The sequence below is a fragment of the Dama dama genome, chromosome 20 (assembly GCF_033118175.1).
Source record: "Dama dama isolate Ldn47 chromosome 20, ASM3311817v1, whole genome shotgun sequence".
Lineage (NCBI taxonomy): Eukaryota > Metazoa > Chordata > Mammalia > Artiodactyla > Cervidae > Dama > Dama dama.
The window spans coordinates 24,448,085-24,461,507 of record NC_083700.1 but is presented as its reverse complement, the minus strand read 5'-3'; the positions used below and the strand labels follow the sequence as shown (position 1 = coordinate 24,461,507).

Here is a 13,423-nt window from a genome sequence, read left to right as displayed (position 1 = left end):
ACATCCATGTCTTCTGTGTGTGATCGCCATCCAAGGGGTAGTGCCTCTCTGCAGAGGACGCAGTGGCAATCAAAGTGAGGAGAGGAAGGACAGTTAAGAGGACAAGCTTCGGATTCAAAGACTTAGGGACAAATCCTAGATTTACTACTTACCTATGTGACCTTCAGCAATTAACTTCTCTTTGCCTCAGCTTGCTCATGTATAAAACAGTGACAGGAATACGAACCTCTACTCTATAGAATTATCGTGAGCACTAGAGCAAATACTCCAAAATATATAAAGTGTCTGGCACATAGTAAATGACCAAAAAGTGGTAGCTGTTGAGTTGGCAAAACTAAGACCAAGAGCAGAGGCCATATAGTCCCTTCACATAATGACTAAACCATCAGCTATGTGTCAATTCAAGACATGTATAATTAAAAAAAAACTTTCAAACCCTAAAAAATAAAGGCAAACAAGTGTCCCCACCACTTGCATCTAGAGAGGCCACAGTGTTGTCTCTGAGCAGACGACCTAGACAGTGAGAGCAGGAAAGGTGGTCAGGCCGTGATTCCTCAGGGCAGCATCACTGCCCCCACAAACCCCATCTCTGAGACTCCGAGGTTTAGAATGACAAGGCAAGACTGAGCATCCCTTCTGGCCCCTGGACCCCGAGACTCACCTGTGTATGGCAGCACACAGTGGCAAGTATAACCGCTTACATCATCAAAGCAGGTTCCTTGGTTCAGACATGGATTCGAAGCACATTCATCAATATTCACCTGGCAGTTATAGCCTGCAGACAAAAAGAGGGAAAAATCAAAGACAGTGGAACTTTCTGTGAGCCTCCTCAAAATCTCAATTACTAAGCACTGCTCTCAGGGATAAACGTTAAACACCTCAGAAACTGCATTAATTTCTTCAGGCCACTGAAACACCTGTTCATTCATTTCAGTATAAAGTCCCTGACATACAGTCAGTCAGTAAAACTGCTTAATCAAAAAAATGAATGGAAGAACAATATATTCTAATAGCTTTAAAGTTTAATGAATGTCCAAATACAAGTAATTCCTCTATAATGGACCAAGAAGTTCACTAGGGTAAAAAGCTACTGCTATATCTAAATAGAGGCTTCTATACAAAGTATCTGGTCAGGGCTTAAAAACAGGCTAGAAGTTATCAAGGGATAAAATATTTGAACAGTACTCAAAGCTGCTTGATTTATGCCCACTTTTTCAAATGCACAGTATCTACCATCAATGTGGTGGTGCTCTCTGAAGTCACAAAGCTCCTCCCCCTGATCCAAGACACAAAATCTACTCCCACTAAGAAAAAAGAGAAAAGTAAGGAAGCATTCATGGGGGGACAGGACATTACCAAATGTCACCACCTTTATACCTGCAACAGAGCCTGACACAGAGTCTTAAAACTGAGGAAGTACAGCCGTGTATAAAAAGAAAATAATGGCCTAAAAGTATAGAGGTCTGAGTTCAAACTGTACTCTGTTCATCACTAGACATGTGATTATGAACTATCTTGATATTTATTTTGTTGATCAGCAAGTCTCAAAGAGACAAAGGAATAAAAGTGCTTTTAAATCTGTAAGTTTCTTTACAGATGTTATGTATCTGAATGTCAAAAAGTTAATGACTTAAAACATGATCTTAGAAAAATGTCAAGTTATCAAATAAAGTGACACTGAAACATATTGACCTATCACAGTAGCCTGGCACATCTTTGAGTTGTGAAATAAATGACTATATGGATCAAGGAGTACAAATATGTATGATTTACCCACAGGTTTCTCTCTCAAGGGTTAAAGAAAAAAGTGACAGGAGAAATATAACAGAGACAACTCAAAAAGTGATTTTACACAGTACTCACTACTATGCATTTTTCCAGAAGGCCACAGGTGACTACATATCATCTAAGAATATCTCAACGTTTAAGAGAATTTGTTGGAAAGGTTTTAAATACATGGATTCTCCCATGATATTATTGCTACAATTACAGTAAAACAAGATTTTCATTCTCCTACCAATATCTCTTTTGAATTATCATAGAATCAAGCCTACACTGGAGCTTACAATTAGAATACCCAGTTAGAACATCCTAAGTTGTATGAGTGGAGCTCTAGTTGCGCACCTTAAATGGTACTGTTTCAATAGCTCACCTCTCTGCTAGTCTGAAAATAGAATCCATGTTTAAATTTATTTATGTTTTTATTCTCCAACTGCCCTATAAATAATAAGTGCTCAAATTAAGTTTCCTATATGAATGAGTAGGAAAAAGGGGAAAGAAAGAAGTGAGTCAGGCTGTATGCACCAACAAAAAGGCAGAAAAAGTCCATAAAAATATGCACTTCTGCATCACCTTTAAAGCCCTTCTTGCAAGTGCACCTGTATCCATTCACCAGATTGTCACAAGTTCCCCCGTTCTGGCATGGATTAGAAAGACATTCATTTTTGTCCACTTCACAGTTGATGCCAACCCAGCCTGCATCACAGAGGCACTTGTATCTGAAAGAAGACAGAAATAAGTTACTGTTGTGGTATGAATGTACAATTAAGTCACAGCTGAAATACAAAATTCTGATGAAATGAAGGATCAAGGAGCTCCTGGGTAGGCTCATTTCTGTTCCTCTTCAAACCTGCACTTGGATTACCTTGTGAATAATGTGGGCCCATCTGGAGTATTTAGTAAACACAGCTTCCTGGCCCACCAAAAATGCTGGAAAAATAAGTAAGTATAGTGGGCTTTCACACATAAAGAGTGGTTGGTACAACAAACTGGGACAAACTGAAAGACTCATTGCCATTGGTAAATCTGCAGTTTCTTTTCTGCTAAATAAATGTAAAGAAACCTTAGATCACTTGTTTCCGGTGTAAAACAGATACTCAGAAAGCCGCGTAGTATCAGAGACTCTAAGTGATCCCAAAGGGCTCCTGGGATATCTGACTTCTGAGACATGCTTTGTTCTGACCTGAAACCCTGCCCCCAGAAAGCACCAAAGGTGCGGAGTGGGAAATGGAACAGAAATGAAGGCATCTGAAATGTATGCATATTGTTCACAATCTGAGCACCATCAGCACTTAGAATGTGATGTCGGGAGATGACAGCCTCCTTGTCTGGTGATTCTTTTTTTAAAAAAGTAAGTGGGTTGGGATGCTTTGAAGGCTGCTATACTCTGAAACAGGAATACTGAGTTAATTCATCTTGGAAATCACTTGATTGCCCATTTACCTCCAAATGTACTCTTCATTCTCTCACCTGCTGTGAGCATGGCAAATGCTAAGTCCCGGCCAGAGTCCCGTCCTCTGGCAAGCAAGGCAGGAGCACGGGGCTATCTCATGGAACCAAACGTCACACTCTGTGATTCTAGAAAACTACTTGCCAACACATTGCACAGCTCTCAGGGGCTTGCCAACTGTGAACACTTCATCAGGGCCAAGACTCTAGCTAGCTGAAACCAGCTCTACCTCAGAGGTACCCACTGGTATCATTATGAAACAGAGTTGGGTTTTCTTTAAGCAGGAGGTTAAGTCAAACAGAATATCCCTCAGAACTCAATCTTGCAGTTAGTACTAAAAGCACAACAGCTAAAGACTCAGAAAATAACCCTGGACTCCTCCCATGTGCTGACTACCCACAAGAGGAATGAAACATTCCTCCTTACTTTCCATCTACTCAGACATGGAAGGCAGGGAAGAAGTGGTGACTTGGAAGACTATGATGTGGATTACCGACCTCTTCAGCCTAGGCTCAGCTCAAGTCCTGACTGACTGCTACAGGGTATGGTCAGTACTAAAACTCAACTGGCTCAACACAGGTCAATAAGAAACGATGAATACAAGACAGCTACTCACCCAGTGAGGCCCCCAGTGCAGTTTCCATGGACACAGGGATTGCTTAGGCACTCGTTCACCTGTGAGTAGCAGCTGGGATGGTGGGGCCCCTCAGGGCAGATACAGCGGAAGCCATTCACATCATTGATGCAAGTTGCACCCTTGCGACAGGGATTGGAGGCACACTCATCAATATCAATGTTACATCTCTGCCCTGCAGAGAAGGAGGACAGTTTCTGTCAAATCCAAAATGCTTAGGGAACAGACCCAGGACCATGAGATCTATTGTGCAGGCACCTTTATCTGCCTAGGCTATAAAATGCCGTGGGCACCAAGTGTCAAGATTGAGGAATAAGACATCCAGTAGCACCCAGAGCCATGCAGGGGAGGAGCAGAGAGCCTTGTGCTTCGATAACTTAACAAAGTTAACAAAATACTGGAACGGTGTTGTAGTGTTTCAACATGTGTTTCTTCACTCCAGTTTAGAAATGGGGAAACTGTACATCAAATAGTCAAAAAGAGAACATGACATGCTATCAAAGTTGTCTGCTCCTCTTGCTGCTGTTCGGAGAACTCTCAAGCTTCCCTTATCACTGCTGCCAGCTGGTTTACTGCATTCATTCTTGTAAGAGTTAGTCAATCTTTTACATTTCTATATATGGTAAATCTCAATTAACAGGAAAGTTCAGTGAGTGGGCTATTAATGATTAAGTTGCTTAAAAAGAAAAGCCATTTGTTTTCACTTTCAGAATTGTATTAATCTATTTTCTGCCTCAGGAAGAAGAGAAACCTAAATATAATTTTATTGTTCTCTGATCATTGAGAAAACCATTCAGGGTCTCTCAATATAGACCAGTGGTTCTCAAATTTTAATGTGCAAGGATTGCTAAAAGTACTTGTTTTAAAAGAAGATCCTTACAGCTCCAAAGTAACATTTTAAATGATGTAGGTTTTTCAGATACTACATTTCGAGAAATTCTGATGTAGACAATTTTTATTTCATCAAGTTATAATGTAAACGTTCAGAATATATGAAATTGAAATGAATATGTTCTTCCTCTAAAACATACCCAAGATTGCACTTTGAAAAGATGTCTGCTATAAAGTGGAATAAATGCCAGTTACATATGAGTTTTGCTTTGTTAAGTTTTGAATAAGTGAGATTTAACTATATATTCCAAAATGATATAAAATTTTAAAATAACCCATAATTCTATAAATGACTGGTGACAAGCAACTGCTATGAAGGAATTATAAATTTCAAAGAATACAATTTTCTGATTCATATAAAACTAGGCATTTTTATTTAAGAAAGAGTAACCCTGCAATTAGAACAGGAAATTCCAAATGAAATAGATACACACCCTTTTAAAGTATGGGTATTAACATTTTTTCACTCTCTATTGCTCTCTAAACCATTATTGGTGGTTGGTGTGGTAAAAAACCCACAATTTGATAGTAGTTGCTATTTTCCTTTTAAGTATTTTATTAATAACCAATTCTACAATACTACTTTTTAGCTTCAACTTCTGATTTATTTTTAGATGTTTGCCACTGGCAGAAAGATAAGTGCCACAACTCTTTAACTAGAGCACTATCCTCTGTCTGAAATCCAGTGGAGAATGAGAAGAAAAAGCTTTTTCAATTCTGTCTTTTCTTGGGAAAAATCTTCTCAGAAGTCACACTTCTCACATTTTCTTTATTTGCTTTTAAAGCTCTCAGCAGAATCAATTTTCAAGTCATCTGTAGCTGAGAGGGTTAAGTGCCTCTTTGTGTGGTCTACCTGGTGAACTGACAGCTGCTTTGCTAGCAAATTCTCATCCTTTAAGCAGCATCGGAAATCCCAGCATTTCATGAATTCCCAGCACAAGGCTACACACCTTGTTGGGCTCAGTAACTACTGAATGAGAAATTAGCCAGTGTTTATCATCTTGTAGGTAGGTGCCTAACAAATCAGTATTTAATGAATGAAAGCATGGTATAGTCCAGACTCAAGAGTCTAGTGTTGGATGTCAGAGGTCCCATATGTGAGCGCTGGTCATTCATTCAGCAGTATTTTCTAAGTGCTCCCTGAGTGCTATACAGTTTTAGAAAATGTTGGCTAAAAAGACAATTAGGGAGTTGCCTGCCTTCTGGGAACTCACAGTCCTAACAGTGAGACTCACTAGCTAAGACCACGGACACACCAAGCTCTTTCAGTTGCCTTAATTTGTTAAATGAGGATAAGAAAAGTCCCTATCTACATTTTTTGTTAATTTTTAAATTAAGACATGATTGACATATAACATTGTGTAAGTTTAAGGTATATGATGTGTTGGTTTGATATATTTTATATACTGTGATATGATTACCTCCACAGAGTTAGTTAACACTTCTATCATGTCACATACCATCATTTCTTTTTGTGGTAAAAACAATTGAGATCTACTCTCTTAGCAATTTGAAAGTTTATAATGCTACAGTATTGCTGACTATGCTATGCATTCAATCAGAACTTATTTATCTACTAGTTGCAAATTTGTACCCTTAAACAATATCTCTCCAATCCCCTACTCTTCTAGCCTAGACCCTGATAGACACCATTCTACTCCCTGCTTTCATTGAGTTTGGCTTTTTAAATATCCTGCATTAAGTGATACCATACAGTATTTGTCTTTCACTGTCTGATTTATCTCACTTAATGTCCTCAAGTTCCATTCATGTTGTCACAAATGTCAGGATTTCCCTCTCTCTCGTGGCTGAATAATATTCCATTGTATACGTACAACGTATCTCCTTTACTCATTCATCCATTGATGGACACTTTGGTTGTTTTGATATCTTGACTATTGTGAATAATGCTGCTATGAACATGGGTGTGTGCAAATACCTCTTTGAAATATTGATTTCAACTCCTTTAGATACACAAGTGTAGAATTCCTGGACCTTATGGTAGTTCAATTTTTAATTTTTTGACAACTGCCATATTGTTTTCCCATAATAACTGTAACATTTTACGTTTACATCAACAGTGCATGAGAGTTCCCCTTTTCCCACACCCTCACCAACACTTGTTATCTCTTATCTTTTTGATAACAACCAATCTTTCAGGTGTGACATGATATTTCACTATGGTTTTGATTTTCATTTTCCCAATGATTAGTGATGCTGAGCATCTTTTCCTGTACCTGTTGGCCATCTGTATGTCTTCTTTGGAAGAAGAACGTCCTTTGCCCATTTTCCCCCTGATTCTAAACATTTGTTTTCCTTCATCGCTTATACTTTTTTGAATGTGTATACCTTGCTTTAAACTACTTCCCTTGTCTTCCGTCATTTTCTGATGTATGCAGTCTGTGTTCCTGATCATACTTTAAATCCTTTTAAAGGCATGAACTCATTGTCTACCACTTTTCCCATAACCCGGTGCTCCTCTGTGCTTAGCAGTGTGCCTTCACCAACGGCTGGAGAACCAAAAACAACTGCATGTTCAGCATTTACAAAGTTATAATTTATAAATATTTACTCACTTTACTCCTGATTAGAAAATCCTAGAAGAAACTGAAAGAAAGATCAGATTGTAAACCTCGAATCTATTTTTTTTTTCATTGAATTTGGCGATTTTATACAGCTGCATAATGACACTGTGATGAGGATTAGCTATATTGGTAGCTACTCATCATCATTAGCATTTCAAATGCCATTTGAAAGTCACTAGGGTTTGGTAGATTGTAAAGCTTTTAAAACTTTACCTGTTTCAGTTGATACTGGATTTCAAAATACAAATAATGATTTACAGCCTAAAAATATAATCAGAATGTGGTTAAATCAGGTAGCTCTTGAGAATTAGAGTGAACATTATTAGTATCTTATGTCTGGAAATTATTGGTAATTTTCCAGTAATATTTTCTTAAATTGGGTTTCCCTACTCCTGACTAATGTGTTTTCATTTTTAAAGTGTTAGTCGCTCAGTCATGTCCGACTCTTGGCGACCCTATGGACTGTAGCCTGCCAGGCTCCTCTGTCCATGGAATTCTCCAGGCAAGAATACTGGAGTGGGTTTTATAATTGACATATAACATTATATTAGTTTCAGGTGTAAAACAATGATGTAATATTTGTATATATTGAAAAATGATCACTACAATAAGTCTAGTTAACATCTGTCACTATATATAGTTACTGAATTTTTTTCCTGTTATTTGTTCAATTTTTAATTGAATTATTTGCTTCTTTACTATTGAGTTGTATGATTCTTTATATATTTTGGATATTAACTTTTTGGTAAACACATAGTTTGCATATATTTTTATCCGTCTCTGTAGGTTAGCTTTTCAACATATTGTTTTTTTGCCCCCCAGAAATTCATTTTAGTTTTTGTTACTTGTGCTTTTGGTTTCATTTACAACCTATCTACTTTTATGGACCATTCTAAGAAGTCAGCAAAATAATGGACATGAATGTGAAACTAAAAAGGTAGTTTATACAAGTGAAAAGTAGTCTACTGAAGTACCACATGATTTCTTACTTTTCCTATTCAATCAGTAAGTATAAAGTGGTCTGCGGAGAACAGAGAATTTTGTCTGAAAAAAAATTCCCTTAAATCTGTTCAAGCTGTTATTAAAATTGTAATAAAAAGTTAACAGTATTAAAATAAAGGCAAGACTAAAACACCTTATATTTATGGGTCATGAGTATATAACAAAGTTGCCTCTGATATTTTCAGCAACTGACTTGAAAAAACAAATAGAAAAAACAGATGCAGAAAACAGTTCCAAGAACAGGGTACCACCCTGTAACCAAAACATTCCATTCCTTGGTTATGCAGTTTCATGCTACACCTTAAGTTTATTTTAGAATATTTTTAGCCTATGTCCTCCCTCCATGACCTTCCTGATTTGCTAAATGTTAAAAAGAGAGAGCATATGATTCACTGACATTTCCAAAAAATTTAAGTCGAGTCTATGCATTGGAGAAGGAAATGGCAACCCACTCCAGTGTTCTTGCCTGGAGAATCCCAGGGACAGGGGAGCCTGGTGGGCTGCCGTCTATGGGATCAGACACGACTGAAGCAACTTAGCAGCAGCAGCAGCAGCAGCAAGGCTTATATATCTAAAAAGAAACCACAGCAGGCACCCACTTACGCTGTCCAGTCAAGTGGCAGAGAGTATGAACTCTATAATAGAACCTCCCGGGGTGGAGTGCTGGCCCTAGTGCACTGGTACTGTTACTTAAGCTCTCTGAATTCAGGGTTTCTCATCAATACTGTAGAAATAATAATAGTAGTGACAAGTAAATGAGACTAGGCACTTGCCTACCTCAAAACAAGGCCTTAATAAATGGTAGCTATTCTCTTCTTATTACCCATGTAAAAGAAGTATATATGCCATTCTATCTGAAAGGAATTCAGTCGGCTGTCAATGTTGGAGTAACATATTTCAGGATACAGAAGTACATCTGGCTCCACACCAGCAGTGCTGGGCACTAGATATAAGGGCTCTCATCATCCTGGTCTTCTGAGTGATATTCTACTGAAAAGAGATTACAGTGACCACACAGGCCACAAACGTTCCTCTCTTGTGTCCACAATCACACCAAGCAGTGCAAAGGACTGTGAAATACAGAGAGAGGTAAGTTCCCAGCAAGAAAGAGGCATCTTTTGGCTTTCTGACATTGTAGTTTAAAAAGTTCTGTGGGAAGTTTCTCACATTGGTTGCAAATGACCACATGGTATTTATGAAATGGTTAACATCATTATGTAAGTGCCTTACTGTGTGTGGCATTGTCTAGAAAGAATGGGATTGGCACATCACACACCCTCTGATGGTGCCTTTGACAAACAGATCTATCAAAAAGAGGCTTCATATTTCCTCGGCAGTTCCTAGTACTTTTTCATCAGGAAGGTAAAAGGTAAAGGTAATTATTAGCAACAAAAGAGGTAAGAGAAAAGATGCATGCGAGTTTGTGTATAAATGTTCTAGCTGGGAGACAAAGAAGTCAGATATATTTGAAAGTAACTCACCTTTAGATGCCCTTTTCCCAAAGTGAGGGGGCTGAAGAAGGAGTCTCCCAACAAAAAGGACCATTACCTGTGAATCCTGGTGAGCAAACACAGCTGTAACGATTGACGCCATCCATACAGACTCCATGGACACATGGGTTACTTGCACAGTCATCAAAATTGATTTCACAATTAACGCCTGCAAAGATGAAAGCAAAGAGAAACCGTGCAATATTAGCACAGAAATACCAATGATCTTTGTTTGTAATGCTGGGTGTTAAGAAATCTGATGAGTATCTAGCCAACCCTGAATACAGGAGAGTAACATTTCTGAAAGTTCAGTCCTCCAGACCTTGTCAAAGGTATCATGAGGTCAAATGATTATATTAATCACACTAAGCCACTATTTCTCTTTTTTATTGTGTTGGCATTTGCACTGTTACAAAAGCAATGGAGGCAATTAAAATAAATTAATTGATTAAAAAAAAAAAAGTCCACCAGACCCTGTGACAGACAAAGTCTTCAGAACCTGGCAACAGTTCTTCATGATGTATGCTCCATCAAGGCAGAGATTTTTGTCTCTTTTGCCTCAAGCATCCACAGCAGTTTATAGCATATGTTGCCTCATTTTAAGTACAAATTAGGGATCCAAAGTTAATATACAGCTGCAATGACAATCAGATGAACTGATCCCTTTTACACACTGAACAATTCTCAGTCACAGGCAGCAAGGAGTCTGTCATCATTTCTGCCTTAATTCTGAGGCTGACAGTTTTCTACGACCTTGAACATAAGGTGCTTCCTAATTTCAGAAACACTGAAGATTTAAAAAACAAAAACAAAAAAAGTGTGGCTCAGTATTGAAGACATCTGCAAGGCAGCTGACAGCCAGCAGGGGGCACAGTAAGAGCCGCACTTTGATTTATTTAACCCGGGGGGCGGGGGGGGGGGGCGGGCGGGGACACATGGACAAATGGTGAGATGAGAAGCATAAATGAAGGACCCCACTGAAGGGGCCCTGGTTAGCAAGCCAATGATTTGGAGTGGCATGAAAGGTCAACGTGAATGGTGTGGGATGGATTAATGTGAGAAGAACACTGGGCAGGCCATGACATGGAGTTGGTTTAAAGAAATGGTGCCCAAGGCCAAGGACATGCCAGTAGGAATGAAAGAAAGCAAAAGGATCAATGTGAGAGGTCTTAAGAGTTATAGTCTTTATCACTTGGAAACTGAGTCAATGAAGAGAATAAGGGAGAAGTCATGGAAATTCAGTTACCATACCTGGATGTCTAGGAAAATATAATATTCTTGACAGACATCATGAATGAGGAAGAGGAGTTGGTGTTGGAAGACAAAAATCCTGGTTTTGGATCTTTGAATTTAAAACATTAACTGCTTATATAGGTCTTATTAATTGATCTCCATGGACATGATTGCTTTAGAATATCAGACTGTACCCAACCAAATTATTACCCAGTTCCCACATCTCCATCTTGATGATAAAGCTATGGCTTTAGATTACAATAAATATCTTACTGAAAAAAAAAAAGAGCAATGGCGGCATGACTGCTGGCATCTTAGCAGGATCCAGAAGGTGCCGACCTGCACGGTACTGGTATGCTTTCTAGTCTTCACCTCCAGGTACTCAGTTAAAACAGGACAAAAAAAGATAGTTTCGCTTAAGAATGACTTTGATGAAGCTTCCAAAATTATTAACTTTATGATTTGATTATACCTTGACCCTTGAGTATACCTCTATTGTTTTGTGTGATGAAATAGAAAATACACATAAAGCTATTCTGTGGCATGCCAACATACAGAGCAGTCTCCAGGAAAAGCAGTTGTGTGACTGAATACTGAACTGAAACTTTTTTCACAGAATCCCATTTTAATTGAAAGAGCAACTGACAGACGAACCAGGACTATTCAGACCTAAGTACTTAGCAAATAGTTAAGTGAAGGAAACAAGCCTGCCACTTCAAGGAAAACAACTGTGACAATACTGTGCTCCAGAGGTAAAATTTAAGCTTTCATTAGAATTTTGGAACTTGTATCTACTACTATAAGCTTGATGCTGACTGTTACTATTAAGGGCTAAAGTTCACGACAAATCTTATGGAGTCATAGCTTTCTCCTGGGGTATGTTGCCTTCCTTCTGGCCTATTCCCCAGATGAATGGCAGAGTTTGACTATGTTCAGGAAAGTTTAATTATAGATATAGGTAACCAAATAGTAGAGATATACCAATCCCTACTGTTACCACTATTCTGTAAAAATACTATTATATTACTTAACATGAATTTAGTGATGAATTTGGATATCATAAAAGAATATCTTGGCAGTTTAAAAAGTCTAAAAATAATCAGTCTATGAAGCCTGATAATTAGGATATAAACTAACAAATGAAACTTCCTCAACAAAATGCCATAATATTTATTCACTCAAACTTTATGTGAATATTTATTAATAATTATTATATTGAAAATGTATCGAGTCATTATTGTGACCAAAATACTCTGCTTCCCACTTGATATAACTTTATTTTTCTCACTTCAGTGCCAAATCAATTTGTGTTACACCCATTTTATCATGCACTTGCACAATTACATCAGCACAGCTAGGACGTGAACCCAGCTCTCTGGATTCTATACACTTTACCGCACCACACTGGTCACTGTGATTAATGTGGCTATGCTGCCTTGCTAGCCACAGATGAGGCAAAGGTTTCAATATTCCTTAGTTACAAATGGATACCTTTAGGAGATGTGTCTAGCCCTTGATTGACAATCCAATTAACCTACAACAGACCAAGGCAGGCCCCAGGAAGCCATGAGTTTAATGGGACTCTGCCCCCAAATCCATGTTGTATTCTAGCAGAACAGATACTCAGCTCAAGCTGGGCCAATGAAATTATCTCATTGGAACGTTGGAACATGAACTGGGTGACCTACAGTCTGCATGTGGCCCCACTTCCCGCTAATCCCCCCAAAGCCTCATTATTCAATTCTCACTTGGAATCTGTAAGATGCTTCTGTGTGCTTTCACAGAATTCCTTCTGCTTGTCTGTTTTGTAGTTATTGTTTGCTGATGATTCTTTTAGCTAGTCAATGCAGTTTCTATAACTTGAAACTCCCCAAACTTTTAAGATCACAGGTGAAAAAAGGTATTAGAAGTGATTCTGGGTAGTGTACTGCGCTTTAAGTACTTAGTGAGTGAGAAACCACAATTATAACCTGCAGATTGAAAAAGTATCCCTTCTATCCATACATGCATCCAAACCCCAAGCTACCAACTCAGACTATATTATGAATGGGTTGTCAACTCTTAGATTACAACTCAGAAGTCTATTCATAATGGTTAATTGAATGACTCCTTTCACCGAGGCTCCTTGTACATGCCAGGTCCTTCTGCACCCATTACAGACCAAGATGTCTTTATGCAGTCTGCATCTCTTTGCGTGAATTCTCCAAACAGTCACAGGAATGAATTTGGCAGTTTTATGAAAGAACCTGTGCCTTCCTCCTCTATGCTGCCTGCACACCGCTGATATTTACTGCCTGCCTTTCTCACTGACAGCTACTTCCACCTTGACTTCTCTGTACTCCCCAGGTAACACACCTGA

The 13,423-nt window shown here is 38.5% G+C and overlaps 1 protein-coding gene across 1 annotated transcript in view; it reads right to left on the bottom strand.

Annotated features, from left to right (window-relative positions):
• The window catches only part of NOTCH2 (notch receptor 2), a 173,386-nt gene that overhangs the window by 42,384 nt on the left and 117,579 nt on the right, over positions 1–13,423 (bottom strand). The window contains exons 12-15 of the mRNA XM_061121027.1: positions 9,890–10,000; positions 3,846–4,038; positions 2,353–2,498; positions 662–775 (exon numbers count right to left, since the gene is read on the bottom strand). Of these exons, the coding sequence (XP_060977010.1) occupies positions 662–775; positions 2,353–2,498; positions 3,846–4,038; positions 9,890–10,000 (564 nt within the window). The remainder of the gene's footprint in view (positions 1–661; positions 776–2,352; positions 2,499–3,845; positions 4,039–9,889; positions 10,001–13,423) is intronic.